This window comes from Salvia hispanica, chromosome 1 (assembly GCF_029641045.1).
Source record: "Salvia hispanica isolate PSC_SH4W2 chromosome 1, Shi_PSC_v1, whole genome shotgun sequence".
Taxonomy (NCBI): Eukaryota; Viridiplantae; Streptophyta; class Magnoliopsida; order Lamiales; family Lamiaceae; genus Salvia; species Salvia hispanica.
Genome location: NC_142692.1, coordinates 23365339 through 23388014, shown reverse-complemented (window position 1 = coordinate 23388014; position 22676 = coordinate 23365339). Strand labels below are relative to the sequence as shown.

At 36.2% G+C, this 22676-nt stretch overlaps 3 protein-coding genes across 4 annotated transcripts; all 3 read left to right on the top strand.

The window, feature by feature from the left end:
- Positions 1–1320: 1320 nt before the first annotated feature.
- Positions 1321–16249, top strand: TAF2 (TBP-associated factor 2). 2 transcript variants are annotated; one of them, XM_089062437.1, is made up of 26 exons: positions 1321–1684; positions 2055–2187; positions 2409–2741; positions 3325–3480; positions 3582–3648; positions 4406–4605; positions 4792–4945; positions 5113–5197; positions 5279–5370; positions 6159–6284; positions 6366–6419; positions 6774–6842; positions 7863–7960; positions 8049–8396; positions 8500–8583; positions 10426–10579; positions 10667–10723; positions 11151–11230; positions 11319–11361; positions 12247–12333; positions 12576–12665; positions 12853–12911; positions 13078–13168; positions 13261–13423; positions 13623–13806; positions 14624–16249. In XM_089062437.1, the coding sequence occupies exons 1-26, from the start codon at positions 1669–1671 to the stop codon at positions 16182–16184; spliced, it is 4584 nt and encodes a 1527-aa protein (XP_088918563.1). In that variant the 5' UTR covers positions 1321–1668; the 3' UTR covers positions 16185–16249. The 2 variants fall into 2 exon arrangements, with proteins under 2 accessions (XP_088918563.1, XP_047977107.2); XM_048121150.2 differs by having other exon boundaries at positions 8500–8587; positions 10454–10579.
- A 1144-nt stretch (positions 16250–17393) lies between these two features.
- On the top strand, positions 17394–18396 carry LOC125185491 (casparian strip membrane protein 1-like). Its single transcript, XM_048082020.2, has 3 exons — positions 17394–17693; positions 17790–17913; positions 18000–18396. The coding sequence occupies exons 1-3, from the start codon at positions 17473–17475 to the stop codon at positions 18213–18215; spliced, it is 561 nt and encodes a 186-aa protein (XP_047937977.1). The 5' UTR covers positions 17394–17472; the 3' UTR covers positions 18216–18396.
- Positions 18397–19561: 1165 nt separating this feature from the next.
- LOC125219765 (small RNA-binding protein 11, chloroplastic-like) lies at positions 19562–22096 on the top strand. The gene is made up of 4 exons (XM_048121821.2): positions 19562–19782; positions 21348–21416; positions 21492–21598; positions 21680–22096. The coding sequence occupies exons 1-4, from the start codon at positions 19623–19625 to the stop codon at positions 21788–21790; spliced, it is 447 nt and encodes a 148-aa protein (XP_047977778.2). The 5' UTR covers positions 19562–19622; the 3' UTR covers positions 21791–22096.
- The last annotated feature ends 580 nt before the right edge of the window (positions 22097–22676 follow it).

Below are 22676 nucleotides of genomic sequence, written 5' to 3'. Positions count from 1 at the left end.
CAAAATATTAATTTTTCATAAATATGAAAAACGGGATAAAAGAGTTATTACATATACAAGCATACGAAAGATTAAGAAAACATAATCACCGAGAAACAATAATCTTTGAGACCTCATTTTTCATTAAATAACAAGAAATACTCATTTCACTGTTAGACCCATTAAGTAGCATACCACGCCACATATAGACTAACATTGCAACATTTCGCGACAGGTAGGCAAAACTTATATAGGTTGTGAAATACCCTCTCCGTACACCATTAGGAGTCATAGTTTACCATTTTAGTTGGTCCGCCATTATGAGTCTCGATTCACTTTTACTATAATGGTAGGTAGATCTCACTTTCTACTTACTCATTCTACTCGCATTCTATTATAAAACTGATACAGTATATAAAAATCGTCCACTCATATTTCACTATAGTTTCTCAACCATTTTCTTTTACATTTCTTAAAAATCGTGTCAAACTTAAATGAGATTTTTAATGGCTGACAGAGGAAGTACAATTTATCTTCTGCAAAGCTTAGCAAAAAAGGACTGTTTTACCTACAGTGACCAATCTACTAAGCAGAAGAATTAAACTTGTTTGCTTATAATACATTTAAATGCTCTTATAAATGCATAAACAAACACAATGTAATAAAGTCACTTCTCGATATCAGCAAGAAGATCAATATTCACATGACTATCATTTGGTCTCCAATAACCCATCTAAGTAAATGCAAAATGGTCTGAAATTCATTCATGTTTTAGTTAATCTCAACATTTTGCAGTTACTCAATTTATGAAGAGTTCATAATACTACAGTTTTTTTCACTAAATGACATCTCTATAATCAATTGACTGGATACATGCATAATGTTTCTTTACTTGTTTTATATTGCAAGTAGAATTAACTCTATTTGTCCCACAAAGATATGTATTTTTGATTAGATACGCATTTTAATGCACAATTGTTAAAATAAGAAAGAGATAGAAAGAAAAAAAATAATTAAAATAATGTTAGTGTAGAATGAGTCCCACCTTAAGAAAATAAATTCTAAAATTAGAAAGTGCATACTCTTATGAGAGAGACTAAAAAAGAAATAGAATATATACTTTTATTAGACGAAGGCATTATGAAAATCTTGAAGCGAGAATGAGGGACTGAAAGGGAGTACATAACTTGACATGAGGAATTTCGTTATAGATTAGGGACCATTCTGTAGTTTCCAGAAATATTGTGGACTAAATTGTAATATTTAAAATATTGAGGGGCTGGGCTGCAATTCTGGAAAACCCTCTTTCTTTATTCTTTCCTCGCGCGATTCTGATTCAGAATTCTCCACAGCCCCTTTCCTCTCCTCTTCTCTCCCTCCGTCGGAAACCAGCCGCCTGCCGTGGCCCAGCCACCGTCTCCACCTGCGTGGACCAGCCACCGTCGCCGTGTGACGGGAACTAGCCACAGTCGCCGCCTGCTGGGGGCAAGATACCGTCGCCGCCTGACGGACTGGCCGACGCCTTTCCAGCGGTCTCTCCCTCTCCGTCACCGGTGGAATTTCCTCCGAACTCAACAATATTATCTTCTGTGAAGTCGTCAGTGGCATTCTCTTCTCGGAAATTGGCAATCTCGGCAGCCTTCTCTTCTCCAAAATTGGTTCCCTCCATGGATTCCAGCAACATTCTCTATGCCATCTTCAACCGGTAAGAATTATCTGGTTTGGTGTATTTATTTTCCTTGTATTTGGAGATTACGTTTCAAATTTTTTCAACTGGGATGTTAAGCGTTTGGATTTGGTTTCCCTCTGTTGTTGGGTTTATACTCTTATCTCAGCCAGTACTTTGTTTTCTCATTCTCTTTGTACTTTATTCTTTTCCTACTTTATTATTTACTTCTCCATAATCTAATTCACTAAACACTACTATCAAAATTCCTATGCCAAAATAGAAAGTCTCACTTAGGGCTTAGGCTGGGACAGAGGGAGTACGTATCAATCTAATTTCCAATTTATTCCTTTCATTTCTTCCGCAATTTGTTTCAGTGTTTGACAATGCATGCATGCTCTACCTGCAGTTGTTAAAATGGCGAAGGCTAAAAAGGCAAAGAACGAAGAGCAGAGAGATGGAGATAATAGTAATTCGGAGGCAGTTGTCAAGCATCAGAAGCTCTGTCTGTCCATTGACATGGACCGCCGCCGAATCTATGGGTCTTTTTCTTGATTTTGAACTCTTTTGTTGTTGAATTTCGTTGGGTCCTTAGGTAGCTTGATTGGCATCTGATTCAGATTTAGTCCGGAAGTCGCACTGTACTTTCTCCTTGAAGTTATTTTTTTTCTTATGAAAGAGAAAAAAATGTGAACTGAGTCAAAATTTTAAAACGAAAAAGATTGTAACCTTTTTCTTTGTGTTATGAAATCTGCAAATTCAGGTACACAGAACTTCAAATAGCCATACCGGACAATGGAATAGTGGGTTTGCATGCTGATAATTTGGCAATTGAAAAGGTTACAGTTGATGGAGAGCCAGCGATGTTTGAAGTCTTCCCTCACTATCAGCGTCTGGACCCAAAGGATAGATGGTCTGTTGTTTCCTCAGCCACTTCAGCTGCTAAAGCCTCCGGGTCTGTTTACCGGTCAGCCCTCGAGATCGAATTACTTCCAAATTTACTGATAATGTGTAGCAAGACCACTAAAATGGACAACAATCAAGAAGAATATATCCAGGTGGACAATGGTGAACCAAATTTGGCTGATGCTAACAGGTTTCAGAATTTTAATTCATCTGCTGCTCTTGCTTTTTATATAGATGCTCTGTTCCATAACTTCTAACTCTTTGATATGTGCATATGATCAAAGTTCTATGCATGCCATGTGATGTGATCCTAGTGTTATCACAGTCCCATCCCTAGTGCTTTCTGATATATACTTGTAACGAGGCAAAATAATAGATAAGATTCATGATAAATGTTTACTCATAAAGTTCTAAAAGGCATATATATTACTCTTTACATTATACGTTCAAGATACTTGGTTCCATATAGATGCTTAATAGTATCACCATATTGCATCAGGTAGATAGAAATATCAACTTATGTGGGAAATTGGTGCAACTGAATTCAACTTGTGCTGTCCAGAGTCTAATTTGGGCACTGACTTTATAAGACATTCAATCTGTTTTTAGCCTTTTAGGTTAACAATTTTCATGTGTGAATGAGCCGGTTTCTTATAAATATTTCTCTCTGTCTCCACTTCATGCAAACAGTTCTAGTTTTGTGTTCAAGTACATTGTTATGTTCTTGTTCTAATAGTCTTATGTGATTTTGCTGCTTCTTACTTATCATCTAGACTGGATCAGAATGTGAAACTTGTGCGCATAGAATATTGGGTTGAAAAAGCAGAGACAGGAGTACATTTTAATGGCAATGTTTTACATACAAATAACCAGTTGAGACGTGCACGGTGCTGGTTTCCTTGTTTGGATGAGAGTTTGCAGTGTTGCTGGTATGTGCAAGGCAGCCAAGGCTAGAAATACTTGCCAGCTTAAATAATTTCAATAAAATGCATTCTAATGCTAACAATAAATTATTCTGTATTTTGTTCAGTTATGACCTTGAATTTACGGTGGCCAGTGATCTTGTTGCAGTTAGCTCCGGAACGTTACTTCATCAGGTAAAGGATAAAACTATAAATATTGAGGCAAAAAATTCAAAGAACTACTCATATTTCCTACTTCCATTTGAAGCTAGATATATAAAAGGATGTTAATTACTGCTACTAATTTGTTGCTGGATAATTTTAAATTGAATTGTTCTTTTCATTTATCTTGCTGTTGAGCTTCAGCTGTCGTGTGTTAACATATGGCAAAATGGGTAAGCCGGAGACATCTCTACGTCCCAAATGAAGGATCTTTATACGTACCTGCTAAGATTTCTGTCTATCTCTTTATATGCGAGATGTGACAATCCTACCATTGAGCTTCTTATTACTGGTGATCATAGCTGTTCTGCTATATGGACTGGCATATTAGATGTTTAATTTAGTTGTTCAACATGAAAATTTTAAGATCTTGCTTGATGAAGACTGCCGGAACAGGAATGGTTGTCTTGGGATCTTTGGGAATTATGACATAGAAAAAGTGTCTGCCTTTAGCATTTGACCCTACATTTAACTTGTAAACTCTGAGATTGTGTTTGAACTCTGTTTTTATTTATATGGCATTGCTTAGTTTATGGAAGTGCATTTCATATTGAGATGTAGATTATAGAGAATAGAGATATAATCTCGATGATCTAGTAGTTCTTCCTCCTTGTTTGAGTGAAAAAACTTCTTTCGCCACTCGCTTATAATCCTTGAAATGCTTTATGCTTTCACAGAGACACAATATTTGCTTTTGTTTGATTAGTCACTGATGAATCTTCTCTTGTAGGTGTTGACCAAGGATGATCCACCACAGAAGACATATATTTATAAACTAGATGTTCCTGTAGCTGCTCAGTGGATTTCTCTGACAGTTGCACCATTTGAAGTTCTTCCTGACCGACATCGTGGGTTGCTCTCATACTTTTGTTTACCTTCTAACTTGTCAAAGCTGCGGAATACAATGGTGTTTTTCCACAATGCTTTCAGGTATTGTCCTATACTGGTCTTCGTTGTATTGATTGCGGCCCCTCAATCATATAACCAGTATTTGAAATTCATTTATCTCGCCAGAGTTTGATTGGCCAATTTAAAATAATGTTAGTGTATTAGGCACTTGTATTTTCAGTCAATGTTATCTCATCCAATATTAATTTTCTTGGTACTTTTCACCAGCCACTATGAGGATTACCTATCTGCATCATTTCCATTAGGATCATACACACAAGTTTTCATTGCTCCTGAGATGACAGTATCCTTATGGAGTTCAGGAGCTTCCACGAGCATCTTCAGTTCTCATCTTCTGTTTGATGAGAAACTCATTGATCAGGTATGCTTATGAAATGGTTTCCTTGTAAGCTGCAAGTAATTTATATAATTTTGACCATCCCGTCATTTTGTTATTAGACCTTTTCTAGCTAATGAAATCAAAGCAAAGCCACTCTGATCAATTTTTCCCTTATTATTTCTGTTTCCGGTGATGGGTCTTCTCCGCAGACTATAGAGACAAGGATTAAACTTGCTTATGCTCTTGCCAGACAGTGGTTTGGAGTATATATCACCCCTGAAGCTCCAAATGACGGTGATATACTAATTCAGATATTTGTACCAACAACTATGGAAAAATCTCAATCTGATATGGTTGCTGTAATATTTCTGTCAGAGTGGTTGGTGGATGGTCTTGCTGGGTTTCTCACTGATTCTTTTATTAAGAGGTTTTTGGGAAACAATGAAGCGCGCTTTAGAAGATACAAGGTTCAATGATTCTTCAATACCCCTTATTCTTAATATGATTTCAAAATGGCTGATTATGTGTTGCTATGATGGGGAACCACTTACTTTAGAAGTAATGAAGCACTGGAACTCGGAATGCTTCTTTTGTTTTAAAAGTGCTGATTTTATAAATTGACCAAGAGAATGCCTATTGACACCTGAACTCCCCCGACAGGCTAATGACGTTTACATGAAAGGGTATCTGTACCCATAACTAATTGTTGAAATACAAGTGATTACATGGTAACTATCTAATGAACACGCAATTTCCATATGTTTTATATTCCTAAATATCTGATGGTGATTTTGAATATTTGAGCCATATGTTACCCATGCTGGTAATTTATTTGGACTTGAAATTAGCATCATTCTGAGATTAATTCATTTCAAAATATTTGATTCCTGAAAATTACTTCATTGAACCCACATGACTTATTTCACAGATAACTTTTGCCAAATCTTTCTTTACTCCTGGCTGTGGTCATACTTCTAAGATATTGTGATGCATGCGTAAGACAAGGCCGGTGATTGTTCTTTTAGCATATTGCTTGCGAAAAAAGTAAAGACTAGATTTGCTCTGTCTTGTGTTAATCATTACTCATTATCCAATCATTACCCAACAATTTATACGATGAAGGGAGTGATTGACAGCTTCATTAACTTTGGAGATAATATATTTCTCTTTATATAAATATAAATTCCACTGTCAAACTACCACAGAATGTATACACTGTGTATTAAATTGGCCAATTAACAATATAATATTGCAGGCCAATTGTGCTGTTTGCCAAGCAGATGATAGTGGCGCTACTTCCTTAAGTTCCAGTGCTGCTTCCAAGGATTTGTATGGCACCCAGAGCATTGGTTTTTATGGAAAAATAAGATCATGGAAATCTGTAAGTCCTATTTGATCAGTTAAGAGAGATTTTCCATTTAACATGTCATGCTTTTGGCTTAACTCTCTTTCTTTATTGTAGATAGCTATCCTTCAAATGTTGGAGAAGCAGATGGGTCCAGAGTCCTTCCGTAAAGTAAGAACCTGGAATCTTGAAATTAGATATATGAAGCTCTGTCCCAGTAATTTCATGTTTGTGCTCTTTAGATTTAGTTCTGTTCAGCAATGCTTTCAATACGCACACTGACACACTTACAGAGACAAACATTCCTTCATTGTAGCATAGTACCATCTCTTATGATAGGGCATTGATACTATCTATCTTCTCAAAGCCACAAGTTTTGCTTGTGAATTTAGATGCTAGGGTCATTGGTTACTCTCAGATAACTACATCTTAACCAGTTCTATAAACCCCAAGATCTGGTCTTCTTCTTGAGCATATAGCCTTTCTTTATGTTCGTGAGTTTATGATAGTCTTCTCCATCCACAGATTCTGCAGAATATTGTTTTGAGGGCTCGAGATGGTAACCGTTCTTTGAGAACACTGAGCACTAAAGAGGTAACTTTGTAGGTTTTTAATTCTTATGTTATCGCTTTATTTATTTTCATGATCATTGCATTCAGTCATCGGATGGTGTAAGTAATTTATCTAGCGTAATATAATTCTTACCCTGGAGCACATGACTTCAAGGTTTAGTTTTCCTCCTATCCTCAATGCTGACCTAAATACCCAGTCTTAGAGTAACAAAATGTTTGTGCATCTTCCAGTGGATAGATGTTATGAAGCTGGAGAATAATTTCTAGCAAGCTGTTTGTTCTCTAGCTTAAAAGGTTTCCCATCCAGTGTACTTTTCAGGATGTCTACTCTTATTTGAATACTCAGCTTCTGTTTTTCTTTCCTAGCAAACATCTATCATATTAGTTAGTATATGAAAGCTCCAGATATCCTTTCATGGCATCTGCAGTAAAAAATTTAGAACCAAATATTTATTCTTTTGATTTAAGAATGGAGGCAAAACAATATTTGCTTTTGCAAGACTTATTTCCTCTCCTTCATCTTGAACATCTGTCTTTTTCTTTGCATGAACTCCCTCCGTCTGCGATCAAATGTCTCAGTTTTCCTTTTTCGTCCCCCCGCCAATAAATATCCCATTTCACTTTTACTATTTTTTGCAAATGGATCCCACATTCCACTCACATTTTATCATAAAACCAATATGTGAAGTAGGATCCCCATCCACTAACTTTTTTGCCCACTTTCTTTACAAAGTCAAATAATTTCTTAAAAACCTGAGACGGTAAAAAATGGGACATTTATTGCTAGACAGAGGGAGTGTGTTTTTAGTTACTGTTTGTACTGCATAATAGCACTTGTAGCAGAATACTTGTGATTTGCCGACTACAACTCATTGTTACTAATGCATATTATATTATGGTGGAAGTCTGTGGCTAGCTTTCATCAATGTCACGCATCTCTCTTTCATGTTTCTTAACGTCACTTGTATATATGATTAACTTCTTGGGATCTTATTGTGCTATTGTTGATAACGTTTTATTTTTTTACATTGTTTGATGGCAGTTCCGTCACTTTGCTAATAAAATTGGAAATCTTGAGCGGCCATTTCTTAAAGAGTTCTTTCCTCGCTGGGTTGGATCTTGTGGTTGTCCAGTGCTGAAGTATGATTCTTGCTGTATATATTCTGTGTTGATTGTATTTTGTGTGTTACTAATAGCTTTTCTCTTAACTTCCCTTCATTCCACTTAGGATGGGATTTTCCTATAACAAAAGAAAGAATATGATTGAATTAGCTGTTCTGCGGGGATGTACTTCTAGACCTGATTCTTGGGTAGGCGTTGATAATATCAACCATGATTCTGAAAATCGAGATGGCGTAGTTGGGTGGCCAGGGATGATGAGTATACGGGTGCATGAGCTGGATGGCATGTATGACCATCCTTTCCTGCCCATGGCTGGTGAACCGTGGCAGTTGCTGGAGATTCAGTGTCACTCTAAACTTGCTTCAAAGCGCTTCCAAAAAACCAAGAAGGGCACTAAGGCTGATGGTTCTGATGACAATGGTGATGCTATGCCCATAACTGACGTGCGACCAAAGTACGTGTATTGGTATCTTATGCCTTTATGCAATCCTTTTTTAACCCAATCCTACTGTGTGATATAGCCTCTTTCTAAGATTGTCTTTTTATGGATTCAACAGTTCCGAGTCTCCCCTATTATGGCTACGCGCTGATCCAGAAATGGAATATCTTGCTGAAGTACATTTCAATCAACCTGTGCAAATGTGGGTGAGTGTAAAACTCAGATCAAAACTCTTACTTCGTAGTAAAACAAAGAAAAGTCAATAAATTTATACAAAAGTTCTTTGTAAAGCAATTGATTCCAAGTCTAATACTTCTAAAGGCATTCTTCTTTTATGGAAATCAATATTAATAGAGTTTTTATTAATGGAAAAACATTGATAACATTAAAGGTCTTTCAATGAAAATGGTTTACTTCTATATTCATATGCTCTATACATAAGAGTGTAAAGGGAGATTAAATACTTAAAGTAGACCTGAATCAATGTATGATAAAATCAATATACATTCCATTCGTATATATCTATATATACCACTAAATTTCTAGTGCTGCAAATTTTTAACCATATGAAATTCCAACTTGATTAGCCTGCAACCCGAGTAGGGCCGACCTGGCACCCAATGGGTTGGCCCTACGAGCAAAGGGCAACTATTGCTTACTCTAATGACTTGTTCGCAATGTCATCAAAAGCACGCCAGGGCGCTCGGCGCACGTGGCTCGACTAGAATCACCCAAATAACCGGAGCACGTACCGAAAAGGAAATGCTTCGCTTTGAATGGGACAGAGGCAGTTTAGTACTCTCCTTCTGGCCCAACTAAGTTGAGACATTTCTTTTGGGTACGGTGATTAAGAAATTGTTTTAAGGTTAAATGAGGATAAAATAAAATAGGAGAGGGAAAGTAGGAGAGAACATAGAGTGAAGTAGGAGAATGAATAAAGTAAGAGTTATTATAAGTTTTGTTTTTTGCAAAAAAAGGAAATGACTCAACTTAGTTGGGTCATCGCAGAATGGAATACGTCTTAACTTAGTTGGGACATAGCGGAAAGGAATACGACTCAACTTAGTTGGAACGAAGACAATATTAGTTAAACGAATTGGAAATTCAAGTTTACTACTACCTCCGCCCCTGAAAATTTGTCCCATTTTTCCATTTCCGTCCGTCCCCCAAAATTTGTCCCATTTCACTTTTACCATTTTTGGCAGTGACCCCATATTCCACTAACTCATTCCTACTCACATTTTATTAAAAAACTAATATATAAAAGTAGGACCCACGATCTACTAACTTTTTCATCTCACTTTCCATTACATTTCTTAAAACCCGTGCCGGGTCAAAGTGGGACAAATTTTGGGGGACGGAGGTAGTATAAGAAATATTATGAATTCTAAAACATAAATAAAAAATGGTTTATGTTAAAATTTTACAAGTTTACCAAATGTCATTCTTATCCAGTGTCATAGTTATTTTTAGCAATTTTTATACTACTAGTAGTATTTAATCGTGTTTGAGTTTGTATATTCCAAAATTCTCCCAATTAAACATTTTATAATTATGGGTGATTTTTCTCATCATGCATCCCGTTTGAACTTCTTTTTAAAATGTATAGACGTTGAATTTTATGATGTCATATGATTTAGTATATATTTAATTATTGTGCATGTATATACATTATAAATATATCATCCTTAAAAATACAACTTATGGTGATAATTTTCATCTGTAACTTTTTGCCCTATAGGGTGAGTTAACCTGAAACCGGACTGTTTAGGGCCAGGGTTGGAAAGTTGTAAGTTGTAACCTGATAAAATTTCAACCCGAATAGCCCGCAATCCGAGTAGGGTTGACCCTAAACTCTAGTGGGTCGGTTCGGTTGACATCCCTTGCCATAATTAGTACTTGTGTCACTTTGTATGAACACGATGGAGACTAGATCATCATTTAATATTGAGAAATGACAAGGTATCAATTATAAGAAATGTAAATCAGTTGAAAGAAAATTGGAATAAGCCTGTAATCATTCTGTGATATTTCTCTGTTGCAGGACCTTAATGCTGTTTTATTTGCTGCAGATAAATCAATTGGAGAGGGATAAGGATGTTGTCGCTCAGGCACAAGCTATAGAAGTATTAGAAGCATTACCACAACTTTCCTTTTCTGTTGTTAATGCTCTATATAATTTTCTCTGTGACTCCAAGGTCTTTATCCTTGTACCCCACTTCCATCTCTATTTTAGTCTAATCCTTATCTATGTCTGCTCAACGGTCGTTTTATTTCTCATTTAGGCTTTCTGGAGAGTTCGCATACAGGCTGCATTTGCATTGGCTGCTACTACAAGTGAGGTATTATTAATGCCATTTCTACTCTGTGAAAACATTGAATTTATGGACCATTTCTATGTATTGAACATGTATATGTCTAAACTTTTGAGATCAATGACTGTCAATTTGCTTTTGCATGTCTTATGGTTGTGCATATAACATTAGTGGACTCCTATCAAATTTTTTTCCAGTGTCCTTATTTTCAATCTGTGCTTGTTGGAATAAGCTATTTTCTCATATGCTCCGTGTCAACTTCTATTGTTCCATTTGTAATGGAGAACATGATAAATGCGGTGCTCTTGCTCTAAGTAATTATTTTGTGACATTGAATTAAAATAACATTGATCATTCTTGTCACTGTTATTCTCTGTCAAGTAATGTAACTTGTCACATTGCCATTCTGATAATTGGTTTTCTTTTATTATTTTTTGCTTTATTGTCTAATCAGGACACTGACTGGACTGGCTTGCTTCATCTGATAAACTTCTATAAAAGTCGTAGATTTGATCCTAAGATCAATCTTCCCAGGTATATTCTTTAGGTTATATCAGGAATTCAAGTAAATTATTCAATTACCTGATCAAATTGTTAATTGCATGCTCTTCTTTTTTAATAGGCCAAATGACTTTCATGATTTTCAGGAGTACTTTGTACTTGAGGTAATGCACTGAGGTAGGCTGTGATGTTATTCAGATGAAGACTGTAGCACTGAATTTTATAGTAGATTAGTCTTTTGTGCAACTAAAGTGAGAATTTATTTAAGTCTCCATTTTAAATATATATTTTGCCTCTATGATGAACTCTTATAGTCCATTTTACACTACCTTTATATCCATGTTCTTTGCTTCTCTGTATGATTCTTGCAAGTTAACTTGCACAGAGTACTCTTACAATCTAACATCTAGCCTGCTTATGTTAAACTTTCAAGATCGGTCTATTCCAGTCCTCCATATCATTGTTGATCACTTGATCTTCGTATATTTTTTTGCATCCTGATCAAGTTTCAAATACATTAGGCATGGTTACAAAAATAAATTTAGGGCTTACCTATTTACCCACCCTCTGTTACTTATATGGTTCCATTGTATGGGACAATTTATAAGTATCAGTAATTGAGGGTTTTGTTGTTGCCCCTTAATTATGTCTATATTTCAATCACGGTTCTGTAAATGTCTCTATCAGATGAAGAATTATCTATAATACCTAGGGGTGCCTGTTGAGGCCAATCTATCCACCTCTTCTTTTTGGAAAATATATTTAAGCCCTTCTTTTTTTTTTCTCACTTCTGTAAATCTTTCATGTGTTTTCTGCTTGCATATTAACTTGATGCTGACTCCTCAGTGGAGCAATATTGTTTCTTCTCAGGGTTATATATCCGAGTCTGATTTTATCTTGCCGAAGAACTATTGAACTCATATTTCTATTGAATTGAAGAAAATCTCCAACTAATCAATAAATGAAGAAAACCAAGATCGCCTTATATTCCAATACAAATAATGCTGACTACATTTCAATATCCAATAAAACTCCTACTTATTTTTCAGGCAATACCACATGCAATAGCTATGGTCAGATCTTCAGACAAGAAGAGCCCCAGAGAAGCTGTTGAGTTTATTTTGAAACTTCTGAAGGTAACACTGTCAACAATATGCACAAGACTACTTTACTAGAAAATCTGAACATTTGAGATGCCTATGTGGACTGGGTGTGTGAATAACGTACTTTTATGAAAGTATATGGTTGTAAACTGGGAGAACTGTAAGATGGTTTTGGATTTTTGTGATTTTGATGATGAAATCAATGGCGGCTGCCTTGAGTTTATGCTGATTGTTCCAATTAGAATGCTTTTTCCTGATTTTTGTTCCGGTTGTAGTACAATGATAACAGTGGGAACACATACTCGGATGTTTTCTTGGTAGCTGCATTAGTCCAGTCTGTTGGAGAACTTGAATTTGGACAACAGGTATATGATCTGATTCACATCAGTAATGTTGCTTTTCTTATTGGAAATTTGGTTTTATTTTTCCACCATCTATGTTAATTTGTTCTGTAGTACTCTACAGTCTGTCATCTGTATCTTTGTAATGCTGTTAATAACTAATTTAAGAGGGATGGGCAATACTTTGACTTATCTGCTTGATCTTGTACAGAGTGTCATCTATTTACCCTCTTTGCTGAAGCGTCTTGATCGTCTCTTGCAATTCGACAGGTACTAATTATGTTTGTTGGTTGCAAGATACCAGTCCCTTTTTATTTATTTATTTAAGGATTGTGCTAGAAGCCTAAACCCCTTCGTTTTTAATTTGAATAACACATTATTTGTTATAGACTGAATAGTGCATGATATATGAATATTCGGAGATTTCAAACAACAGGTTGATGCCAAGTCACAATGGGATTTTGACAATCTGTTGTATCCAATCACTTACTCAAATGGCACTCAAACTATCAGAATTTGTTCCTCTTGTAAGTTTTTCCCTGCTATTTGAAAACTTACCCTGCTATTTGATGAGTGCTTGATTGATTCATTGCTAACATGGCGTCACTGACTCATGCAGGAAAATGTTGTGGAACTAATTAAACCATATCGAATATCAAAGATGTGGGAAATTCGAATTGCTGCAAGCAGAGGCCTAGTTGAACTTGAATTTCAGTGTAATGGAATAGATGCGGCACTGAAACTGTTCATTGAATACCTTAACGACGAGACATCTCTACGAGGTTCATGTTTTCTTTGGTTCTGTATCCTGTGATTCTCTTGTTGTTTGCATCATCTATTCTATTCCTTATTTGACATTAGAGATTTTCGTCCTTGTGTTGTCATAATCACATGCATTAATGTTGGTTGATTTTGTTTATGTTCGTGTTCGTCAGGTGTGCATGGTAAGCATTCTGAATCTGCTCATATTAATTTTTACAGGACAAACCAAATTAGGTATCTGTGCTTTGCGCATATCGCAGATGATTAGTCAATCCAATGGTGACAAAGGTGTAAAGATCGACACACTTGTTGCGCTCTTGCACTTACTTGAAAGTCGTCTGGCCTTTAACAATACTATGCTTCGTCACTACGTCTTCTGCATTCTGCACGTTCTTGCCAAAAGGTGGTCAAACTTGTATTCTATTCTATTACAACAATGAATTAAATCTGGTATTTTGCTATTTAAAGCTCTTTATAGCTGACACATGTTGATTGCTAGAACTGGTGAATGCCTACTATTTCAAGTACTTTAAAAGAACTCACCGACGGAGCATAATGAATAGGAAAAAATAGGGTTTATCTCTGAAAATGCCTAAAAATTAGGTAACAGCCATATGATCTCGCTGGTTAGGTGAGTATTATAAAACCTGCAGTATCAGCAAAGAATCAATTGGTTAAGGGCATTCATTGCCTTAATTTCTTGTTTAGTGGAACACTGGTCGAGATGACCCTTTTCACTGCATCATCATAAATAATGACAGCGGCCAATAGCCTAATTGCTTGGACTCTATCAATTAGATGAAATGTTTGAACATGGCTGTCATATTGTGATTTATTTTCATGAAGGAAAGTGAGAACATCAATTACATGTTTATCATCCGCTGTTAATTTTCTACACTTTTGAAACAAGAAATCATTACGTGATAAGAGAATCTTTGAGGAGTTGTATATTTATCTTGAAAATATCAGTCCTCTCTGTGAATACGAATAGTAATGTTTAAGTTATTCAAAAGCAATTACTATTCTCCAATTTGCGGAGGGGAACCCGTGGGCCTCTATTTAGTTATAGAAAATGGGTAGCTGAAAAAAACATCTATCAGCATCAAACCTTGAAGCCGTTTAAGCTATTTTATATGAGCTCTACACAAATGAATAGTTGTTTGATGATTGATTAGTTGTTGTTGATTACTCATTACTGATATGATATCTTATATATTCAGGGCTCCAACACTTTACGGGGTTCCAAGAGACGAGACTCTCAAGATGGGACATACAAAGACGTGTAGCGAACTTAAGAGCATTTTTGCTGCCCTTATCAAGCAATCCAAGACTCCCGAGCCTTCGTCTGCCTCTGATATGCCACTGAATCTGTTGGTTCCAGAAGGTTATACAGATGGAGAAACTTTTGTGGAAAAACATGAACAGATTACGGCAGTCCCAAATCCTTCACTCCATAATTCTGATGTTCAGGCTGTTAAGCAGACAGCAGATCCTCCTTCTGATGCTCCTGAACAGAGGAACTCAGTATTGCAGATTTCTGATGATGAACTCACAATGATGCCTACAATGCCCTTGCCCATTGAAGGTCTTCTGCCAATTGAGCAAGTTCCCTTGCCTATTGAAGGTCATCAGCCAGTTGAGCAAGTTACTAACTCTGTAGGCAACATTTTCATTGACTCAGAGGAAAACACCAACACCTTGATTGAAACTGAGGCGTTGGGAAAACCAGATACTTTCTTTGATAATGAGGCTTCCAAAAGAAGCGACATGTCACTTACCAATCATCAGGAAACTGAACCAGCTGGCCTTGTCCATCATGATAGTATGCCCACTGGAGATGCTACTCGTGGACCTGATACTGTTTCCATCAGTCGTGAGGTGAAGAAGCCAAAACTAAAGATAAGGGTCAGACAGTCTGCTGCATCTAGTCGGGCCGAAGATCCAGATAGAGCATCTAGTCGGGCCGAAGATCCTGTTAGGAGTAGAATCTTGAATGCTCAAGATGGAAACAACGATGCTGATCATGGAGCGAGCAGTTCAGTCTCTGTTGATGCGCCACATAGAAACTTTGGCGAAACTATCAGTACTGGAAATCACAACTTTGAGGATGCCAATTCATGCCATGATGTTGGTTCACGAGTGACAGCCAGTATAGGCCGTACTAAACCCACGACTGATGATGGAGAAGAACTTTCTAAGGAACTACAGTGTACTGCAGATTCTAGTAAAGTTTCTTTACCACTCACTTCGGATGATCATCGGTCTCCTGCCTCCACGAAGAAAAGTGATGGAGAGCAACAAGCAAGTGAGAACCATGTAACCGCTCTAGACTCCAGAAGGTACGATGGTGGAGGTAGTTCAGCTCCCACTGATCTCCAATCCCATGGTAAACACAAGGAAAAGAAGAAAGACAAGGATAAGGACAAGAAGCGAAAGAAGGATAGGCACCACGACGATCCTGAGCGCAAGGAACAGAAGCGCCAGAAAAAGGAGAAGAAGCGAAAGGAGAAGGAAATGGCGAAAATTCTCGCTGAAAAACCCAAAACTATGCCTCCGATACAAGAAAAGAGAGTAGAAGGTGTGGATCATCACCCTGCTGGAGTGGAGTCAGGGATTAAAAAAGAGCTGCCGGAAACTAGACAAGGTACAGTTGAGGGGGCAAAGGAAGTAAATAACAAGAGTAATGTCGAGCAACAAGGGGCGGGTATGAGCAGAAATGATGGGGGCTCAAGTTCAGCGCCGTCTCATAAAATTAAAATTAAGTTTAAGCGTAAACAATAACTTTGTAGATGCTGGAATCATTCATTTCCCCCTTTTTTCTAATGCAATTCTATCTAGATTTACAATGTATTGTTCTATTGTTTTGGCAAATTATAAACTGTAGTCATTTTAGACATTGACCACAAAAGTAACAGAACAGTTAAAGATTCTTCAAGTATTGCACGACTACACACTTAGTTTGTTAAATGGGTCGTCTGTAGTAACTAGTAACCTATGAAGTACAGACGATGTTATTGTACAGACCTATGCAGAGAATCAAATATGAAGACAAAATAAAAGATTTGGGAATAGCCAACTTTTCCTAATTACTTGATGCTAGAGTTTATGCATGTTTAACCAAGGCAAGATGCCTCATAGAAAAGGAAGATTACAATCTGTTTTCTATATATGAAAATTCTTGCTACTTTTGTAAGACAACAGAATGAATGAATACAATGGAACTTTTTCCAAGCATCAATACAATGTCTCAGTTGAAAATTTGGTCTAGACTATAATCAGTCTAATCCTCCAATACAAAACAGACCAAACCCAAAAAAGATTGAACATGGCATTTGTGTGTTGATTGTAGGGCCAACTAGGATGACTATCAAATATAGACTAGTTTATGGAACGAGCAAAAATGACCGAAAGAGAGTATTACTCTGTGATAAATAGTAGTACTAGTATGTTTTTAGATGTAGTCAAATAGTTGAGAAAACTTTAGATAGTATACAAATGAAAACTATGTGTTGGAGGTTAAAAAGAATAAGAAAAATGTGTTGGAGGTCATGTCATCAACAATGTTAGTATATAACATTAATTATGTATGATTAAACAGATGAAGTGGTATTGTTGAATGATGAGTCAGGAAAGGCGAGGCGGATCTACTTTGTAACTACATATTCTCGCATTTAGTGGATTAGTTTTGTGTTAGTTGACTGATCCGATTAAGAATAATATTGTCTTAAACTTCCACCACATTCTCCACCCAAAATATAAAATAGTTGACCCTAGTTTCACTTTATCTTCTTGAAAATATTTTAATTTATGAAACACAAGATGTTAATAGCATATTATAATAAAACATTTTGGGCATACGATATAACAAAATTGTAGTGCATGCATGAATGTATAAATTAATACTCCTATTAATTAATTTCAAAGATATTAGTACTTACTAGTATATAAGCTATTCACTTGGCTGCCACTCTGATATAAAAATCAATCAACAGTTAAACAAGAAATTTAAAGCTGAATTAGTTGTTTGAGCCAGATTGATAATTCAGCATTTTGTAAAGTGAATGAAGAAATGGAAGCGAACATAGCAGAAACAAAGAGAGAAAGGGAACGGAAATTAAGGCTTTTGGCGCTGAAGAAGAGCGTGGCCATTTTGGACCTGTTCCTCCGCATAAGCAGCGCCGTGGCTGCGTTGGCCGCCACCCTCGCCATGGGAACCACCGAGCAGACTCTTCCATTCTTCACACAGTTGTTCCAGTTCCGAGCCAGCTATGAAGATCTCCCGGCATTCACGTCAGTCTGACATTTTTTTCATAGAATTCCATCCCTAGATGAGTTATCAACCCTACCAAACATGCTTAAGTTTGTTTGTTTTTTTTAAATATATAGATTCTTTGTGATAGCAATGTCAATTTCAAGTGGCTACCTCGTTCTATCAGTGCCTTTCTCCGTAGCATGCGTAGTTCAACCCCTTGTTCCGGGGCCGAGGCTTCTCTTAATGATATGCGATACGGTAAGTAATTATACTGATTATTGAAAATTATAGTAAAACAATTTATTGTAAAAATCTAGTACTAGTAATTTTTTTCGGTTGTATAGTTTATAGTGACATTGCTTACTTCGGCGGCGGCTTCATCGGCGGCGATAGTGTACCTTGCTCACAACGGAAACTCCGAGGCCAATTGGCTACCGTTGTGTCAGCAGTTTGGTGATTTCTGTCAGAGGATCAGCGGAGCGGTGGTGGCGGGATTCGTTGCGGTGGCGCTGCTTCTCATCATGGTGGTGCTTTCCGCTCTCGGTCTAACAAAGCATTGATCTCTTCAAATTCATATACAGATGTGATTTACATTTGGTTTTGATTTACATTGCTATATGTATGATGTAATTATCCTTTTTCTTCCTTTCATGTTTATGTTGTGTTGTCATTGATTCTTGATAAATCAAAACTAAATGTAGATCGTATTTGTATATTGAGTAAAGGTCGACACTGGTTCTGAACATATGTCCATTATACGATTTTGGTCATAGATATTACCTTTTGAATTTTTGGATCACAAACATTTCAACTCGGATCACAATCGATCCAAAGTTAACTTTTCCGTCAAATTTAACGGTTAACGTTTTTAATCCCGATTTTGACCAAATTAAGCTGTTAAATATGATTACTAACTCCCTAATCATATCCTTAATTATTTTAATAAGTTATCATTTAAAATACAAAACAAATGATATTAAAAAGGAAAATGAGAAATTCAAAACAACTCGCATTGCGAGTTGAAAAACGCAGATCCGACATAAATATTGAGAAGCTGCAGTGGCATCCTTTTCGGCCTCATTCGTCCCACCGTCATATCATCTGCCGCCGGCGGATAAACAGACCTCGCATCGCCGCCGTTCAATTTGGCAGCTATGCAGCTTAGTGATTGGCCCCTCCGCATAATCATCACCCTGCCGCCTCCTTTTGTTTCGTTAAATTTTCTCTTGTCGGATTGGGAAGACGTCTTCCTATTGTTGTTGTTTTGGCACGACCGCCGATTGACGACCAAATTCGAGAAATTCCCATAGGACGAAAAATTTCTCCGATGGTGGAAATGCTGCGGAGCGATGGTGGAAATTCCCCTTAGCGATTGATGTTGTTGTTTTGAATTTCTCATTTTATTTTTTAATATTAGTATTTGTTTTGTATTTTAAATGATAATTTATTAAAATAATTAAGGATATAATTAGGGAGTAATAATCATATTTAACAATTTAATTTGGTCAAAATCGGGATTAAAAACATTGAATGTTAAAATTTGACGAAAAAGTTAACTTTGGACCGGTTGTGATCCGAGTTGAAATGTTTGAGATCCCAAAATTCAAAAAAATAATGTTTATGACCAAAATCGTAAAATGAGCATATATTTAGAACGAGTTTTGGCCTTTACTCTCGTATATTTTCAGTGTTATTAACAATTTAATGGAGTAAAATTTAGCAATGACAAAATAAATATTCATCCATGGATAAATTGCAGTTCACTTTAATAGTAAAACATTTTTCATCAATATTCACCCAACCTTCATTTTATTTAATTAATTCAACTAGACGCAAATTCAGTCCCCATAATTATGAAAATTTTACACAGGCAATAACATTTGCTTGAAATTACATAAGAGCCCCATGTTTGAGGAACCTAAATCCTAAAACCTCTGATAATTCTCCAAGAAATTGATACACAGACGATGAAGCCATCGACCATGGCGGCCATGAGGAAACTCTCAAATAATATAACCTTTTCTTCTCGTCTGCCAAAATTCAGCTCAAATATTTTATCACCATCTTCAGTAGTTCCACCCTTCGTAATTTTCTCTAGAGGCATAGCATCCAAGCTCTTCGTTGGAGGTAAGTACCTCAGAATTGGCAACAAATTTTGACCAAGTTGAGGTTTTTTTAATTTCTCTCACTAACTTTAATGTGATTCTTATATTAATCGCCTTTGCTTCGTTATATCCAATTGATTGGGGTTTATGATAGTTTCTTTAAAGTTCAATTTCGGAATATGCTTTAGTTGTTTGGGGAATTATGATATAACTATAGCTCACTGAGAACTCGACTGTTGTCTGTAAAAGCAAATTTAGGGAGGGATCGGTTCATTCCTTGAGGATTTGAAAAATGCCATTTCTGTATAATCTTCAAGTGTGTGTGACTTGGAGTTTTGGGATGGGGATCTCTGCTATTTGTTAGGTATATGGTCAAATCTCTGCTATTTGTTAGATGTATGTATAGTTCAAAAGTAATAGTGGGACTATGATACTCTACTCTAAGAGTCTAGTCGCTGGCAAAGATGGGATTCGTTGCAGGTCGAAACTTTCAGTCTTTGTCACATTAGATGGAGCTTCTTGTTACTCTCGCAATTCTCTTTGTTCTATCTAGAGGCTTGATATGTCAAGGTTTTTATATATGAATGTAATACAGTTGCATGGATTACACAAACAACATGTAGTGTAAGCTCTTGGTTTAGGTTATCCTCGGGATTAAGGGTGTCACATGCAAGACAAGCTAGTTTCCAACCAGTGGACTTGTGCTTGGGCTTGATACTATACATATATATAATCAACCGCGACCTTGGGTTCAAGCAGAACAGGTTAAGTGAAAGCCTGAAATTAGGTATCCCTTCCCTGCAGATTCCTAACCATTAGTTACTTAATCTCATTGGATCAATCACTTGCAAGTTGCAACTGTTAAGCTCTTCTCGATGATTCAGCCACCAATTATGGCAGTCTGTCATCAATAGTTCATGATTATCCACCCTAAAAAATCTGAATATGATTTCCTTCTATTGTCAACAAATCCATTGGAATTAGTAATGCTTGCTGATTATAGTTCTGAAAAGTTCTCAACTTTTAAGATATCTTCCTGATTATGATGGAATGAGATCTAAATTTATAATTTGGTCAGATTAAAGCATCAATAAGCTGTCAAGTGAAACCAGTTGAGTCTAATTTAGGCTTGAGCCTTGTTCTTGGTTTATATGCAAATATTACTTGTTCATACTTTAGAATCTTGTAAGCGTGCTTAATTTCATCAATTTCTGTCCAATAATATACTAAGTGTTTGTAAAGCATTATGCAGTTGTACTCATGACATGACTTGCTTTCCCGAGCATAGCCAATGTACCATACACTGAAATTTGCTCGAAATATACCATGCTTATTATATAAAAACTCTGTGCCATGTTGAGTGTGTCCAAGTCCATCTCATCCTTATATGATTAACATAAGTTGAGAATGTTTCAGACCCTCCTTGTTACTTGTGACTTTGATACACTTCAATAAGTTGTTTTACAGAATCGATAATTAATCTTGATGTCGTGTTGTTTAAACCAATTCCACCTAGTCTCACTGGTTAGCACTTATAATCGATTCTAGTTCACTATCTAAACAAAGCGTGTGCGTGTGTGTTGGCAGGCCTTTCATTTTACACCACCGAACAGGGGTTGTCCGAAGCATTTTCTCAACATGGTCAAGTTATTGAAGGTATATTTCCTATGACATTAGCTTAGCCTTCCCATTGGCCAGTACTCTTGACTTTGATTACATTCATTTTTTCAGCTAAAATTGTGATGGATAGAGTCTCAGATCGATCTAAGGGCTTTGGATTTGTGACTTATGCATCAGAAGATGAAGCTGAGAAAGCTATTGCAGAAATGGATGGAAAGGTTGGCCTGGTCTCTCTTCTTTCTTTTTTCCCATTCCAACTTTTGCGCTTCAAATTTTAACACGACTACTGCTTGCTGCAGGAACTCAACGGGCGCGTTGTTTTTGTGGATTATGCTAAGCCAAGATCGGGGGGTTCTCGTAATTCAATGCCAATAGCTAGGGGGCCTCCTGAACCATCACCAGAAAGTTGATCTCTCGATCAACCGATGTGACAAGTTAAAAGCATCAAACATTGTGACAATTCATTACAATACAAAGAATACGCTGGTTTGGTTCCAGGAACTAAAATACAGCAACCTTGGTGATTGAGAGCGAAGGTAAGTTTAGATTGCTATGTAAAATGTTTCATTTTCTTAGAATTTATTTATTTTGCAGTAAGAGACTACTCATTTTGGCATTCAGTTTAATTAGTTGGAAAGTAATACTAGTAAATGATGGAGTATTTACGTTTTGAACTATGGTCGAGTTATTCCAGAAGTTGAGGTGATTTTTAATAATTTGCAGGCTTAGTCAAATTTGTTATTTGAAATTTGAGGATTTTTTAAAAATTGTCTGTGCATATATTGGTTGACTGTTGGACAATTTTTTTATAAATGTTCATGATATGCTGCATACCTTATATAAGCACCATAATCGGTTGATGCAGATTTAGCAAGTTTGATTCAAATACCTTAACATGTTATTGACATTTTTAAATTTACAAAATTCACAACAATCAAAGCTCATTTTGTTGGTTTTCTTTATAACTTCAATTAAAAAAATAAAATAACTAAAAATGAATAAATCGAACTTGATTTTCATGAATTTTGTAAAATTTAAAATATTAATAACATTTTTTAATGTAATATTAAAATTAAACTAAATATATAAAATAAAAAAATAATGTTAAATATATATCAAATGAGAATGATGTTCATATAACTTGTATAACTTGTTCACATATAAGGTGGAGCAATATCATTTCTCACTACTACTATATATTATATCAAGTTGATTGAAGTTGAATAGTTTTAATGAATGATGGGAGAGTGATTGATATTTGTGGCAAATAACGATGAAGATAAAATAAATGTATAT